This window comes from Leuresthes tenuis, unplaced genomic scaffold (genome assembly GCF_036924035.1).
Source record: "Leuresthes tenuis unplaced genomic scaffold, fLeuTen1.0.hap1 SCAF_2, whole genome shotgun sequence".
In the NCBI taxonomy this organism is placed as follows: Eukaryota; Metazoa; Chordata; class Actinopteri; order Atheriniformes; family Atherinopsidae; genus Leuresthes; species Leuresthes tenuis.
Window position 1 is genome coordinate 28,167,335 of NW_027325356.1, and position 17,355 is coordinate 28,184,689.

General features: G+C 40.4%; 1 protein-coding gene across 2 annotated transcripts; it reads left to right on the forward strand.

Moving 5' to 3' along the window:
- The first annotated feature begins 351 nt into the window (after nt 1–351).
- Nucleotides 352–11,023, forward strand: skor1a (SKI family transcriptional corepressor 1a). Of its 2 annotated transcripts, XM_072381285.1 has the most exons (8): nt 352–655; nt 1,629–3,393; nt 3,913–4,003; nt 4,086–4,157; nt 4,275–4,337; nt 5,189–5,263; nt 5,435–5,509; nt 9,825–11,023. In XM_072381285.1, exons 2-8 carry the CDS (start codon nt 1,639–1,641, stop codon nt 9,917–9,919), a joined length of 2,226 nt encoding a protein of 741 aa, XP_072237386.1. In that variant the 5' UTR covers nt 352–655; nt 1,629–1,638; the 3' UTR covers nt 9,920–11,023. The 2 variants fall into 2 exon arrangements, with proteins under 2 accessions (XP_072237386.1, XP_072237387.1); XM_072381286.1 differs by lacking the exon at nt 352–655 and having other exon boundaries at nt 1,610–3,393.
- Nucleotides 11,024–17,355: the final 6,332 nt, after the last annotated feature.

Genomic DNA, 17,355 nt, shown 5'->3' on the forward strand with positions numbered 1-17,355 from the left:
TATATATATATATATATATATATATATATATATATATAATACCGGGTTTGGGCGGAGTCTCAATTTTGGCGCTCATCATTTTACTCCAAATCTCTTGAGGAACTTTTCTTATATTAAGTAAAAGGATAAATTCATAAACATGAGTCTTGGGGCCTGAGTTTGTCTACATGTGGGGGTCAGCAGGGTTCTAATTGTGAGAAAAGAATTCTATTTTTTCTGCTCAGGTTTGTGCGTCATAGCGGCAAAATTGTGAATTATGAAAAGCGGTGAGTATGTCATCGCGCGCGCGCGTGTGTGTGTGTGTGTGTGTGTGTGTGGGGGGGGGGGGGGGGGGGGGTAGAGACGGGGAGCTATTACACATCAGCATGACAGCAGCGGGAGGAGGAGGAGAGAGGTGCCATGTGCTTCCTGTCTACACGCCATTCACCTCCCCGAGCTCCAACAGGATGGAGGTCCTGTGTGCTGCTGCCTGCTCCTCTGAAATACTCTGAAATAAAGACTCCACTTCAGAGGGTTCTTCTTTCTGTTATAGCTTCTTGTTTTTAACCGTCTTCTCTGGACTCAACGGGCCTGAATTCCCACCTGATTACGTTGATATTGTTTATTTTCCCATCACTCACCTCACCGGAGTGTGTTGTCTTTTCAGGAGTGAAAGGTATGTGGGTTTTTTTTACATCTTCTAATTCATTTAACCCAGTTTTACAGAAGACTTCTCAGTGTTTATATGGGTGTTTCGTTTTGATTTTAACAATCAAATGTTGGATAATCTATGCCTCGAAAATACTCATTTAATTATGGAGCCTTGAGGAATCCGCAGGCTTCTGTCTTGTGTTTCAGCGGCCTCCGTAATGTCATTGACGCGGCGCAAAAAGTAAGTATGCGCAGGTAAACGTGAGATAGGCCCGCTTCAGCCTAATTTCAAGCAACTGACCGAGGCTAATCTGCGCAGAAGCTTTAATTATATATAGGGCTGGTCTTTTATTAACAGTACGCGGACGCACGCCTGGATCCGTGTAATTACCAGCAAAGCAGCTTATGGTTGTTCTTTTCCTCTCCGCTAAGCGCATTGGCGCAGCTCAGGCGGTATTTTCCTTCTGTCCTTATCCGCGTATAAGGATCTTATGCGACTCTTAAGTAGTTGCCCCGTAAGTGCTGAGCCGATTGGGAGATAAGAAGAGCAGCACAGATCCACCTCCGCGCAGGAAGCCGCGTAGAATCCGAGAGGAGAGGCCGGAACACACAGAGGAATGAAATGAAGAAAGAAATAACGAGGACTCAGATTGATTTCACTTTTCCGTGTGTACAGCATCCTGAAACTGCTCGTGTTAGTTATTTTGTCTTCTTTTCAAATTTGTTATAATTTTCATTGAAATTATGATTACTGTTGTTTCACAAGGCCATCATTATTAGTTTATTTCACAAATAAAATAATAGTAATAATGAGATTATCTGATTATTTCCTATTTTGTAAAGCGATTTTCCCTCAACATGTTTGACTCGTTTTAGTCGTAATTTTTGTAACTGTTTATATTTGCTATATTTTCCAATAAAATGATCTTTTTTAATTAACGTGCTTTTTGATACTTATTAAAGAGGCTTCCAATAAACTCCAGATTTCTCTTTGACAGGCTTCAAGGGATGGAGTCGATGCCCGGAAATCTTCGAGACGCGGGACGAGACGCCAGCTCCTCCCCGAGTTTAAAGCAGGACGCACAGAGCTTCTCCAGCCCCAGCTCCCTCAAACCCAACCAAGTGAGTGAGACCTCCCTGTACGGGGTGCCCATCGTTTCTCTGGTCATAGACGGTAAGGAGAGACTCTGCCTGGCGCAGATTTCTAACACCCTGCTGAAAAACTACAGTTACAACGAGATCCACAACCGCCGGGTGGCTTTGGGCATCACCTGTGTGCAGTGCACTCCCGTCCAGCTGGAGCTCCTGCGGCGCGCCGGGGCTATGCCCATCTCATCGAGGCGCTGCGGAATGATCACCAAACGGGAGGCCGAGAGGCTCTGCAAGTCCTTCTTGGGTGCGCACAGTCCACCAAAGCTGCCAGAAAACTTCGCATTTGATGTGTCTCATGAATGCGCCTGGGGCTGCAGAGGCAGCTTCATACCTGCCAGATACAATAGCTCCAGAGCTAAGTGCATCAAATGCAGCCTCTGCAACATGTATTTCTCTCCAAATAAATTCATTTTCCACTCCCATCGTACCCCAGAATCCAAGTATCTGCAGCCGGACGCGGCCAACTTCAATTCGTGGAGAAGGCACCTTAAACTGACTGACAAAAAACCATCAGAGGATATTAACCACGCGTGGGAGGATGTAAAGGCCATGTTCAATGGGGGGAGCAGAAAGAGGACTCTGCCCATGAGCGGGTCGGGGATGTCCTCGCCGCTGAAATCGCAGGCCTCGTCCAGTCTGGCTCAAAGGAGCTCCCCTGAGAACCCTCACAAAACTTTACGGTGCGACGAGGAGCAGGGGACTAATTTAAGTTTGGCGAGTAGCGCGCGGAGCTACCCGGTCATCCCAGTGCCCAGCAAGAGCTTCGGCATGCTTCAGAAAATCCCCCCACCATTGTTCCCTCACCACCCTTATGGGTTCCCCAGTTATGGGCTGTGTACGAAAAAGAGCGACGGGGTGCCTGATGCGAACAAAACCAATGTCTCCGGTGTCTTTTGGCCAGGCGCAAAGGACACCCTCTACCCTGCTTTCCCCATGTTTTGGCCTACAACTGGCGGCCTACACTTGCCGCCCTTTCCGGGCTCTCCACCCAAACCTCCTCCGGAACTGCCGGGCATCCTGCAAAGCGAGCTTGACTTATCAGACCAAAGTGATCGGGGCGCAAACACACCCAAAGAAATAAACCACCACCCTCACCATCAGCGGGACGGAGATGAGCGCAGCTCCAGCTCCCAGTCCTCCTCCACCAGGAACGACGAGGACAAATCCGGGGACGAGGCCTCTCAGAGGAAAATCAGCTACATTTCGGCCTTCAGACCCGTTGTTAAAGACGCGGAGACCATTGCCAAACTCTACGGCAACCGGGACGGCTACGGCGCGCGCCCAGGCTACCTGTCCCCGGATTTTATCAGCGAGAGCTCCAGTTATAGATCGATGTCACCGGACAGGGACAGCATGGTGGACGACGAGGACCCGGACATAGATGTGGAGTCCAACCGAGGACCAGACGAAGACGAGTCCATCCTCATCTCGCCAGGTGGGGAGCTCCAAGGTTCTCCTGTGCCGGACCGGGTCTCTCCTGCTGCTGAGGAGAGCCAAGAGCACCCTGAAGCGCCCAGCCCTCGGGCAGCCGCAGGATCACCGCAGGACTCCGTTCACACTAGGTCATCAGATGAGGACAGACAGATGCGTAACGGCTCCCCTCTTCACGAGGTAAGATTAGATTAAATGAAACTTTAATGATCCCCTGAGGGGGAATTGAATTGTCGCAGTTTTAGTATAAAAATATATAAATACAAGTTTATAGACGAGAGGGGGACAATGAGATTTAATCAAATTCAAATTAAAACACGCATACAAATGTAGATATTTGATACACAGAAAACAGAAATATTACACGGAGTGTTTGGAGAGCTGTGACAGCAGATAAGACCGATGTTTAAGAGAAATCCTCCCCAGATTGATCAGGAAGTCGCCCCTTTTACTTTTTACTTTAACACCAAAATCAAAGTGTAAGAGAGCCACACCAATTTACCCTGGTCCTTTTATGTGTGTCTGCACAGCTTTTAGACGTTTTACTATCAATGCCTCTGAAATCAAAACCTAATTCCTTTGAATACATTTCAAGGCTCCTGGCTTTTGAAAAAAAGGCCTAAATTATGTGAAGAACCGCTGCAAATTATATATAATTGGTCCCCGTTATTCAACACGATTGTCTGCTCGCTTTTACAGGTGTACAATCCTGAAAAGGACGGCCACGTGCTTCTGAGCGAGCCGTCTTCTTATGGGTCCAAACACTCGAGCAGCCCCAGCAGATCCAACGGTAATTACTGATCCGATTTATGGTGCAGGTATTGGTGCAAATCTGGGGCGTCTTTGAACTGAAAGTGCCTGTTTATTTTTAGGTGTCCATTACGTGTCTGAAATACAAAACCAACGCACTGCAGCGGCCTACGTGGAGCAAAAGGACAGACAAGGTTTTTAATTAAATTGAACTGCTTTAGCTGCATTGTGTATTTCCTCAGAAGCCTTTTAAATATCACGTAGATTGCTCATTTTGGAGTTAATTATTGTGTTTTGTGGCTTCTGTGCAGCTGATGGAGCTCTACGCATCGACATCAGCGTGCATGAAAGAGATCTGGAGAACATGGCGAAAGGTAAGAGGCTTTTCTTTTTCAGGCTCTAGAAAAAATAAAGGAGAAAGAAATTAAGCCGATGGCATTAATTATCTGCAATTATTCGCGTTTTGGTTGTAGTTCGGGTGCACACAGCTCGGGCTTGGCCGAGTAGTTGTTGTTTTTAATTTCACCGACTGAAATTCAGATAAATTCTTTATTATTAATACTTTATTTACCAACAACTTGCAGTTTCTCGCTTTATAAAGCCAAAATTGGGCTTGACCTTTGGGGATTGTTTTGATTTAACATAAAATGTTTGCATCTTCATATTTACGTTAGATATGTGTTAAACATTGATTTCCACCTCGTTTGAAATGAAGCCAGAATGCCCACAACCTGCTAAATATGACGTGCCAAAATTTAAATGTGAATTTACATTTTATTGGCCTTCAGTGTTTCCCCAGTTGTTATCCACTTAATCACGAGATGTAGGAGTTTTGACTTATTATTGTAAGGGGAAATCGTTTAGAGGCTATTAATATTTTAACGAACAGAGCCATAACCCCGAGGCATGGCAGCTAATTATTTTACAACGCTTGGAAAAACCCTGGGACTCCATTATTATCGTCTCCACCTCCAGGCAATGCATGGCAATTACTTTGGCAGCCAGCAAAAGGAAAGCAGGGAAATGGTTGTTATTAAGGATGCAATCGCACCTGAAGTCGGTTTACTGGACTCATACTAATCTTTGTGCAGAAATGAAAGAATATGATTCGAATTTGATGAAGGGAGAGAAGGCGGAAAGAATAGTGTGTGTGCCTAGTTTTATTCTACCAGTATATGGAGACTAAACGTGATCATGTGTGTTTTATATTAATGGTTGTTTCCAGAGGAGTTGCAGAAGCAGCTTGTGGAACAAGTGGAGCTGAGGAAGAAGTTGGAAAGAGAATTTCAGCATTTAAAAGGTAGGAGAAAAGTGAGTGTGTTTGTCAGTTTAAGCCACAGAGGGACGACATTTTTGTTTGGAGTTAGAAAAGAGGGTCTCATTTTGTGCCTTGAATCCAGGAATGTGTCTTTAAATTCATCCGCACATTGTCAGAGAGTTTCCGTCTGATGTGGCCTTCCGTACTCTTCAGATAATTTTCAGGATCAAATGAAGCGTGAGCTGTCCTACAGAGAGGAAATGGTCCAGCAGCTGCAGATTGTTCGAGGTTGGTCTCTCTCTGTACTCTGTGCCTGCGTAGACTCTGACTGTAAAACGGATGTAGATCAATGCTCTTTAAGTTAGTTTATGGGAGGAAAAACATATGAGCCTCTCAAAAGTTACAGCATAGGTCATATCAATCTGAACCGACGAGCCTCTAATGCAAACGAAAGCGGAAAGGTGACACTTGCATATTGAAATATTGGCAATTCAATTCCAAGCTTTTTCCTGTAAACTCCACATTTTTTCCTCTTGCAGCTTGAAAGATTAATTGATATCAAAAGGTGAAGCTGAAACCACATTGTTTTGTTTGCAAAGGTTATTTTCTCCTAAATCATGCTCTGGAAAATTGAATAGACAGACCATTATGTAGCTCTGTATCAGTTACATGCAGTAGACAGCAACTAATGCCACCCGTTAAAGGATTGGTTTAATGTTACACTAGTTTAAATACAGGGTTCAAGTACACAGAGGGGTCACTCTAAATACCATAGGGGCAAACGGCATACATTACACTCCACTTCAGATGCAATGCAACAGCTCACATTTCCTTTATTTTTTTTATTCCTTAATAAACCTTTTGACCATTTATTTAATTCTTTATTCGTTTTATTTTTTGATGGACATTTTGTGACTGGACCAAGAGAGAACGGCTCGTTGTGAAATCCAGCAGAAGCTAAGAGGTAATTTTATTTGGTCCAAAAGGAGATTTGGACACATTAATCTTCACAAGCTTAAATATGCAAGTGGTACTTTCTATTCAACATCTCCTTTGATCAGTGATCAATATTTACCTTGACACACCATCAGACTGAGGTTTACACTTTTCAGGTCGGTCTTAAGGCAGTACTCACATGCCCATACGAGCACTGAAAGCACAAGCATTGTTTGTTCCTCCTGTTCACGCTGGCTAAACAGCATTTTCACTGTAAGCGATGGGAAAAGCCACAGTCCTCATTATGTGCAACGACTTTTATCATTTTTTTCTACTACAGTCTGCATTTTCTGTGTTTCTGACCCTCTTGTTTATCGCTGCTTTTCCATCCACATGAAGTATAACGAAAAGAAAAAAACTTCAGGAGAAAACATAAATTGAAAAAAAGTTTCTGCTTTGCTGAGGAGAAAAAAAAGCTTTGATTAAAAAAGCAGTGCACACTTTGCATATAAACAGTCATGCAGTACGGGACTGAACATATGCACTGAGACTGTAATATGGCAAATATTAAGGAGACGGCTGCCCTCAAATGAACAGATGAAATGCAGCATTTTGCCAACATGTTTTGGTTTATTTTCCCCATTTAAAATGATGCCATCTCGGCTCATCATTAACTTCTTCTGCAGTGACTAGAGAAACAAGCCCCACCACCTGTGTCATTTAATGAATGAAAGTGCATATTCATTTTCATTTTATTCTACCAATCTGATGGAGGTTTGCTTAACTTCCCTGCTGCACTCGGCTCGAGCTCGGCTTATGGAAGGAAAAAGAAGATATTTTGGCTTTGGAACATGTGTCATATGTAAGACTCAGATCCGCCATAAAGACTGGCTCTTTTTTGTTACCATCACTTACACTGAAACCATGTTAAGAGGATCATATTTTTAACAATGCAATCAGGAGGACCAAAGTGGTTCTTGAAAGTTTGTGAACCCTACTCAGAATTTTCTATTTCTGTCAATAGTTTTGAACTAAAACATCACAAGATATTCACACTAGTCCTTCAAATACACCAAGAGAACCAAATAAATAAGTGAGATCCAATGTTAATGGTTGGTTTTCTATTTTTGTTCAGAAAATGAAATAGTGTTACATATCTGTGAGTGGCAAAAACTCATAGATTAACAGCTAGTTTGAAGTGTTTAAAGTCAAATGGGTGTAAGTTGACCCACTGCTTCACTTGGTATATAAAGAACTGGAATTTATCAAAGCTTGATCCTCACAACAGATGTGTGTGTGTGTGTGTATCATGGTACAAATAAGTATGAGGACTTTAATAAAAGAGTTTTTCATCACAATGGAAAAAGTTATAAAGCTGTCTTTAAATGGTCTACAGCATTGTTGCCCTTCCCAGGAGCAGCTGACCAACAATGCTGAATAATCCTAATGTTCATTAGTTGACTTGCTGAACAACAATAGTGTGAGCAGAAGAAAGAAGAAAAACGGTGGACTCAAAAAACAACATTGCTGCCCATCTGCAATTTGCTCCCATGGCTCAAACCAAAAGGCTGTTGGACAAAAGAAAAACATTTTTGTGGACAAGTAAAAACGTAATAAGAAAAATGGATTAAGTTTGGATAAAGCATAAAAAGCTTATCCTATCTGAGACATGGTGGTGGCAGTATCATAATATGGGCTCATAGCCAGAGTAGCCAATGAGGAGTTTCAGGAGTATTTCCTGTGTTTCTGGTGGACAATAAAGGCTACTTTAACTATCTTTGCACCTATTAATCTGCATCACTTTTTGCTCTAGTGACTGCGCAGCCTCAGGATTACAGTAGATCTGAGGAACGCCGCCTAAAACAACACCTCCCACTGCCTGCCAACTTATCAAAGGCACTTGAGAACATACAATCATGTTCTGCCTCACAAGCTGTTTCACTTCATCCCTTGATAATGGTAAAAGATGTGAGGAGGGCTCAGGTGTGAAAAATGAAAGGAGTCACAGGATGATTCAGCCAAATGTGCGAAACTAAGAGATATTTTTCAAGAGGACAAATGAGCACAGGACGGGCTTCTCAAGCCAATGAAACAGACGATGATGAGTCTGGTGATTATCACTGAAGGTTGCGTTGTCAGCATGTTGCCATGAAAAAAATAACGAATAATCGAATGTCTCTGAAGCAGAAAAATTAAACAAGATCTATGGAAATAATTTAAAGCATGACCTGTGTGTGCAGTTAAGACTCCTTCCTGAAATGCTTTTTTAGCCTTTTAGCAGCAAATAACCCGTCCCTCCCTCAGAATAACGTTGACTTTGAAATTAGTCATGAGAAAACTGACTGCTGAGAGAGAAGGACAGGTTAGCAGTACAAGCAATACTCAATGTGGGGATTTAATTCAAGTTTAATAGCAAAACAACACAGTCTCACACCAGAATGTGTAATAGCCACGGTGGTCCACAGCGCAAAACATAGAAGTTTCACTAAAAAAAAGGCACATTCTGCGCTACAAAGTCAGTGTCTCCATTTTTATTTGTAGATTATAGCGTGCGCACATTTAGCTTTACACAAAATTTCAGGCACTTGATTAGGATTAGGCATAAAAAAATGTGTGGTTAGTTTAGACATGGATAAAAAATATGGTTTGGTGATAAAAAAGACATGGTTGGGCTTAAATATAAACACTTCCAGGTTGGCACTTCCCCACACAAAACAACTGGCAATGAAAAACATTACCATCTCAGTTTCTGGGCTTTTGGTGTGATACTGCTACGTTCTGGACATTTGTTTAAGTAAATGTTAGATATTTTCTTTTGAGGTTGGCTTTGAGAACAAATACAAGCTGCAGTGATGGATTTCCACTAGGTTCCAGAATTATCTGGTATTTAGAGAGAAGCTTCAGAGGACAACAGAGGTCTGTAAAGTTAAGCAGAATCAAGACAATCTTACCAATTTAGAGTTCTTAAAGAAGCTTTCGAAGAGCTTCAAATCAATGTGTACCTAAAGGACTAAAAAAAAAAAACCTAATGGCCATAGTCAATGAAACAGTAAAAAGACAAAAGCCTTAGAAACCAGCACTCTGTTTCCACTTAAGTCAAATAATAGGCCATATTTCAACTTAAAGTATACCTACTGATAACAGCTACAGGATAACAAGAACTTCACTGTTTTTAAATTTGTCCAGTTTCTTCCAAATTTAACTAAAAATGGGCTGATTTTTGAGCGTTTAACTCTGGAGCTGAAAACAAATCCCAATTTGACCTTTCTTAACCTGTTTTGCTGCAAATTTGCTGAAGGAAAATATCAGAAATCCTGTTTCTGAACTGAGCTTCAAGAGAAAGTTGGTCATCAACCCCAATCACAACTGATCGACAGTTGCTGCAAATTGCCACTCATAAATATGTCAAATTCTGTCATTTACCTAAATACTTAAGTGACCAGTGACCAGGTGTATTAACCAGGTGTTTTATTTAACTGATGAAGGTTTAGGTTACATTTATTCAGAAATGTAACAAGTTGCCCTTTACTTACAGACATATGCTGTTTTCAGAGAGATCATTTCACAATGTAAAGGGTGAAGAAAACCACACAAAGCTGTTTTTTGTGAGAGTTTTGTCTGTTTTTGTCTACACGTTCTCACTGATGGGCTTGTTCCTCCCCAGAAGCTCATGATGCCCTTCACCATTTCTCCTGCAAGATGCTAACTCCTCGTCAGTGCACCGGAGCCTGCACCTTCAAACCCCCGCTGCTGCCTCCGTAATGCCCGTCTGACTTCTGGCATCACCCCACAGCCAAAAAAGAGTGGGGTGGAAAAGATAAAGAAAAAGAAATGAAACACACAATGATCCACCTCGAGAAGTCTCATGTTCACCTCCCACCTGTAACCCCAAGGATTACCGACCCTGCTGTACATATACCACCGATTCTATCGCTGATCGGAGTGAACGCGTCACGACTCAGACAGGAAGGTTTTGGTAACGACTCTTTTAAAAGAATTGAACTCTTGCTTTAAAGAGATAAGGATTCAGCTAAAAAAATGGAGTTGGTTTCATGTTATGAATCGCAGGATATTCGATCTGAAGCTGCAAAGCTCGAACCAAGAAGTCTCACTGAATCAAAGCTATTAGCTATTCTGAAAAGAAAGAAACGACACTATATACGTAAATATATATATCACGTGACAATGTGCAATGGCTTGTATAATTGTGCTTTTAATTTTCCAATGTATCCCATTATTTAGATTTTCTTGCTTGTTTTTACACATATTTGTTATTTATCTGGTTTAACTTATTGTTTAGATAGTTTGTAACACTGTGTATGTTGTTAAGCACTTTAAATGGGCAACATTTCTCAATTTGACCATGACGTCCGAAACCAAATTCTTTCATCAAAACCAACTTTGTGTTCTAAATACAGCACATTGTTCAGAGCACTTACTGCAGCAGCCCTTCAGGTTTGACATCAAACAATAAAATATTTCCCTCTCACAGGACTGTGTGTCATACAAACTGAGGAGATGATGCTGTGTGCTGTTGGGAATGCAGATCCCAGCAGTTTCTCTGTTTCAGGGGGTTTTCTATCATTGCACAGACATCTGTGAGTCACAGCAGACTGAACCAAAACTTTTTTCTGTCATTTTATGGTCTTTTTATAATAAGAGGACCCTGTATAAAACGTGTAAACTGCCACTGGCACAGCTGCATCTCACTTTTTCTCTGTTGGGTTAAAGAAAAACAAAAAAAAGCCGTTCTGAAAGAAACTCATTTTTGGTTTCTGTTGTAAATCACACATCACTTTCCTGTTCATGTGTATAATATACCCATGTCAATATGAATAAAAGGCAAGAGCCACTTTCTGCTTTCCACCCCGACTTCCTCGCCTCTGTCGCCGGTGTGAGCCTGACACCTGCTGGCCTCCATCCGGTACTGCGCCCCCTCAGAGCAGATCACATTTCCTCATATTGTATTTGAGTTCAACATGATCTCTTTCATTAAGCAGCTACATCAGTGCAGGACATGTCCAGTCAACTTATAATGTTTGACGTCGAGTCGGGGGAGCAGACTGATCCAATAGTGAAATCTAATTCTTCTGATGGGAGGACTAATAGATATTGATTACACGGCTCACAGTCCCTGGGTACTTCATACTGAGACAGATACTCACATAATGTCACTGATGCACAATGAATGTTAATTTTCAGTGAGCGTAATTGCCCTCTGTGGCGAAAAACCCATTCCCTCTGAATACTAACAAGGTCGAAGAATGAACACAACCCAACTACAGTGGAAATGAATGGCTGCTTTAATGTTTATTTATTTAGCTGAACCTTATGGAGGCTGATATGTGGTGACAAGCACGGTTGGATCATGTTACTGTTTATGTGGCGTCCCTTTGTCATCATATTACATGTGTGTTTTCAACTTGTGCATCTTTGTGGTTATTTTGTAATTATGGGGTGTTTTTCCTGTTTTGTTTTTCTATTCCTTTGTGGTCATTTAATGTTTCTTTGCATTTGTTTGTCTTTTTGTTATCATTTGGTTTCTTTTGAATTATTTTGTCTTTTTTGAAGTTGTTTTATATTTTTATATTTGATTTCCACTGTGATTATCTTCCTTTCTTTTTTTGTGCATCTTTTACAGTATGGATATAAAGTCTTGAGCTGTTTGTTGTTATCTTGTAGCTCTGAGGTTATCTCGTGCCCCCTGTGATGATATTGCATTTCTTAATGGACATTTTTGCATCTAAGTGAATAATCTGTCTCTTTGTGATTATGTTGCATTTCCCTGTTGGTTAACAGGTCTCTTAGTTGTTAGTTTTATGTTGTTGTTTGTTAATTTGTGGCCCCATTACTTCCTGCAGTGCCACCTGGGAACAAACATTTCCTCAACAAGGTGATTTAAAGCATTTCTAAAACCCTCCAAAGTCGAACTGCAAATTGAATCTCACATGAGTGTGAAGACAGGCAACTTCTGATCAGATCATTTCCTTGTAATCTTTGGACTTCCGAGCAGGTCAGAAGAGGCTCGTTTGCAACCTGCCACGTTTCCCCATTACTCTGTGGTACATATTTGTAATTGGACTCATGAGATATACAATCCTCCATCACCACACAAGTTTATATCTAAAATGCAACAAAAACTTGAGTCTTTAACTTTTTTTTTTTTGCATGTTTTTCATTGATATTTAGAACTTGAAAACAAAAGTGAAATTATATGCCAGCAGCACACAGTAAAAAAAAAAAAATTTTTATCCTTGTGTTACATCAACCTTCCTTTAAGTTACACATTTTCAAGAGGAATCTTTATCCATCCTTGATCAATATTTCAACTGCTCAGCAGTCCACAGTAGCTGTCATCTGATTCTCCTCTTCATGATGCTTCTTTGTCTTTCAGTGGGAGACAGATTTGGACTGCAGGCAGGTCAGTCAAGCACACACGATGTAGCCACAAAGTCACTTTGTTTTAAGTCTTGCAGAACGAGGTCTGGCATTGTCACACTGATCAGACCACGGCCCTCCAGGAGAAAGACTTCACCTTGATGGGAGCATGTGTCTCTCCAAATTCCAGCCCACGTTTCTGCATCAATATGCTGGTCACTCACAGCGTGGGCACTGACACTCACAACATCAGACCCTGGCTTTTGCGCCTTTTGCCGATAACGGTGTGGTTTTTCATCTTCTGTACGCAGAACCACTCATCTGACCACAGAACACATTGGTGTTTCTCCACAGAGCTGATACATGGCTTCCTCTGTGTGTAATACAGTTTCAGGTTACATTTCTAAATGCAGCAATGGACTGTGTTGAGGATTTTCCAATGGACCCCTGAGCCTGTCTGGCTACATTGTTCATGCTGACATGACGTTTTCTCCCGCAGTGCCACCTGAGGGTTCGAAGGTCACTTGTGTTCAGCAGAGGTTTCTGACCTTTGCCTTTTCACAGTATTTTGTATTGTAGATGTTTAGAGGACAAAGCTTTTTCCTCTCTTGCTTTGAGAAATATTGTTTGAACTGATGAAGGTTTTTTGACTGAGTTTGGCACAAAGTGGTGAGCCTCGACCCATCGTTGCTTAGAGAGGTCAAGCCTTTGGTGGGTGCTCCTTTTATATCCAATCCTGACACCTCACAGCTTGCAGAATGCTGTTACTCATATATTCCTTAAGCTTTGTCTTGCTTTCCTCTGGCCAAACTGTATTCGCTGACATCCGACTCTACAGTCATTACTCACTTAAACTAAATTCATTCAATTCATAACTGCAGCTGCATGATATATTGTTGGCTTTTCTGACAGTGATGTGAAGTATATTAGATTACAAAGAACCTGAGAGTTTATTTGACATGTTATTAAGAAAACAACATCATACAACAATATTTGAGTTGTTTCTGTGAGTGATAATTCTCGGGCCAAAGTTAAAGATAGTCCACTTTTACATGTCTTTCAGGGTTTCAGCTGCTATTTTATTATAATTTGTGCGATTTAGTCAACAACTATAATTCCTGTTTTTATAAACATGCTTCTTTGATGTATTTAGAATACATGATATATATTTACATAGGTTAGCATCTTTTCCTCACAGCAAGGAGGTTCCTGGTTCGAATGGCTTGCATGTGCTCCCCATGCAGGAGTGGGTTCTCTCCGGATACTCAGGGTTCGTCCCACCGTCCAAAAACATGCATGTTGGGTTAATCAGTGACTCTAAATTGACTCTCAGGGTAAGTATGAGTGCGCATGGTTGTTTGACCCTGTGATGGACTGGTGACCTGTCCAGGGTGTACCCAGCCTCTCTGAGGCTCTGAATTGGAGGAAGTGGGGACAGAAAAAAGGGATGGATGGACATTTTGGGGGGTTTGAAAGCATAGTATCAAAGGTAGATATTAGCTTTAAGCAAAATTACATATATGAGAGGTGTTTCATCACTAAAAGGTTACACTGTTGAAATTCTATATCATGAAAACTGTATTATCCATTATTATTATTATTATTATTATGATACATTTCAGACTCATTAAACATTTCACTCCACTGTGATATCACACAGCTTAGAAGCAGAAGAACTCTTTTTTTCCTGTTGTTTCTCTGTATTTGTTGTCTGTCCTGTGCATTAATCATGTGCTTGTATTGCTTGTATAAACATGTGTGGTCAGGAGACACCTGCCCCATTACTGGTCATTAACAATGCAACAGATGGCAGCGACGCATGCTGATATAATGAAACCTCCGATTCTCTTCTCTGAGCCAAGCAGCAGAACTAGAACTGGACACAAAGCTGAATGTGTTTGGTGTAATTCTGATTTATTTATGTATTCTTTTGTATGGAACTATAAATCTATCCATCGGCACGGATGTCATTACTTGGGAATTGTACAGGAGAAGCTCAGAGGTGTCTTTGGAGATTTCATCCTCATTTTAAATGACAGGGCACCACCTACTGGCCTTACCAGCACTGCACCATAAATACCCGAGTGACAAATTCCACTTTTTCTTGATATTATAGGCAGAATTTTTGAAATAGTACTAGTCTATTCCTGTAACACTACAATTCTTCTTACCCTCCAAACAACAAAGAGTTTTTAGATGTTAATAATCAAGTTTCACAAAAAAGCTGTTAAATCTAAATATACTGAATCTTTAGATGCGATCCTCCCCCCTTAATCCATGTTTTAGTCAATGTTGGGCTGTGCTATCCCCAGTTTTGTGACAATACTAATTTCTGTTGGGTCTTATGCTTTAAAAGATAAGTTTTAACCAAAAGTATCACGATTCAAGTCTTATCAAAAGACCACATTAAATGCTTTTGGTAGTTTTGTTCAGCATATCTGCTGCTGAATGCAGTGCTTTCAGACATAAAATGTTCAGCTTTTGAGGAGCTGAACGTCCAAAAGTTGTGTGTTTATGGGGTGGCAGATCATTTTTGATTGGCTTAAGTCATCACTAAGAGTATAAAACTGTTTAGATTTTTATCATCGTATCATCTTTATTTTAAACTTTGAAAAGCTCCGTGCTGAATTACAAGAAGGAACCAAATGCAGTTATACATAAACATGCTTAAAGGTGTCAAATATAATTTACCATAGAAGAAGACAGGAAGACCTCAAAGGAGCCAATTAAAATGTACACAGCACCCCTCAGAGCCCAGGCCATCTGCTGAGGGAGAGGAAGAAACTTCAGCATAGACAAAGTTTACAAGATGTAGAATTAGAAATATCATTAATTTAAAGTCTCTTCATAGAAAGATGGAATAAAATATCCAGAATGGAAGTATGTTGTTTTTGTTTCTTCTTCAAAATAATCCCAGTTTTAAGCAGCACTTTAAAGTTACCCGTTTAATCAGCACATTCATTTGTTTCGCAACAGTTCACGCGCAGTGAGGTGTTTTCACTGAAGTTGAGTTATTCGTGCCGTTAGTAATTTACCCAGGAATCGCCCACGGAGTTTGTTGCAGTCACAGTGAGCGGTTAACACCGAGGTAAATCCAGGATATAATGCAGCACTCATGAAAAGTTATGATGATGAGTTTTTGTTGAGACTCAGTGAGATGATGACAGAAATTTATGGTCTCCTTGGACTTAATGGTGCTGTCAAAGTGTTGTGTGTAACACAGAGAGATGTTTCTGTGATCTAACCCACACATTTGACTCAAATATCTGTAAAATAGTGGCAGCAGATACGACAGAATAAGTATATTTTTTAAATCGTGCACCTAACAGCATATGACTGTGGGTTTCATTTTAAAATATCCACCAAAAATATTGTAGATATTTTAAATCAGTTACCTAATGTTTTTCATTCACAAAAAAATTATTTTTGCTGTTAGTTATTATTTGATGTTTGGCTTTTTATCTTCTAACTTTCTTTATAACTTATTTATACTTATTTATAAATTACAGTTACCTGCTGTTGACTTGATCAAATACAGCAATTTGTTGTTGTAAATTCAGCATACATTTACAATAGGTTCTCTAAACTCAGGAACATGAACGCACACATATTAGAGTTTAACACCAGCAAAAACTGCAGTCTCTTAGCTTCCCTAAGACACTGATGACATTAGTTTTAGTCAGGGTTCTACGTGATAAACTGCCAAATGAATGTAATTCCCACCACATTTTTACCAACTTTACACCTGACCAGAGGTCTAATCAGGTGAGGTGTGTAAAAACATCTGCCTGGATGGTCAGAATCAATTATTTTAAGCAACTTGAACTGTCAGTTAAAAACACTTGAAATTACAGCACAAAGAAGCCTAATACTTAATTAAAGTGAGAGTAAACCAAAATGAAGAACTTGATTGGTCGTAGAGTCTGTCACTTCACATTGTGTACAAGTTGAAGTGATTCTTGTGTTCATCTGGCGCTGCAGATTTTGCCAAGAAGTTCTGATGTCCTAAATTAGAATCATATGCAAGTAAGTCTATATTTTAAGCGTGTAGCTGTTATGGCCACAGCTGATAGTTTTATAGACAGTAGATAGACAGAACTCTTTTCTCACAACTCATGGCTTCATTGCTGTAAAGTAAGTATTTGAAAGTGAAGATCAGCTGAATCGTAGTCGTTGTGACGGCTGATTTATGTCACAGTAAAGTTAAGAATCTGTAGGTATGACATTTGAGATATTTAATTAAACGATACATCCCCGTACCAGATGTTTAACAACTGAAAAAGCTTAAAACTAGACAGCATTTCACCTCATTTAAAGGCGTCTGACTTTAGTTTGAAGACACATTTGTCATGTTACAACATCCCGATGCTCAATTCACATTTCATTTTTAAAAAAATATTCGGTGTCACCTTAGATGATAGAATCAGTATAAATGTACTGCACACCCCAGTTCAGAATGTTTCACAACAGATTTTACAAGTTGTTGTGCACCAGCCCTCACATGCATCTCGTCCATGAAAAACTGAGTTCCTGAACATAAGTTATGTTGTCACTGCAAACTCAGCGCAAACTAAATATGTATTGACTGTCAAAAGACCACCTTAGATCATTAAATTTGTTCAGTTGTGTGCAGCACCTGAAAATATTACTTCATTCTGATATTTAAGAAATATCATTTTAATATTCCTTGTAGTCCTGATCCTCTTTGTTGGCATTTATGAGATAACAGCTAAGCTGTTGTCATCGTATCAGAGAGTGATATGAATTGAAGACTGAATCATGCTTTTTTAAAAAAAAAAAAAATAATTCCAATCTCATGA

What these genes read in the sequence shown, in the direction of transcription:
- skor1a (XM_072381285.1), top strand. Translation starts at nt 1,639, where the DNA reads ATGGAGTCGATGCCCGGAAATCTTCGAGACGCGGGACGAGACGCCAGC. An exon ending in ACGGCTCCCCTCTTCACGAG is followed by an intron (nt 3,394 to 3,912) that starts GTAAGATTAGAT and finishes TCGCTTTTACAG; the next exon opens with GTGTACAATCCTGAAAAGGA. An exon ending in TCTGGAGAACATGGCGAAAG is followed by an intron (nt 4,338 to 5,188) that starts GTAAGAGGCTTT and finishes GGTTGTTTCCAG; the next exon opens with AGGAGTTGCAGAAGCAGCTT.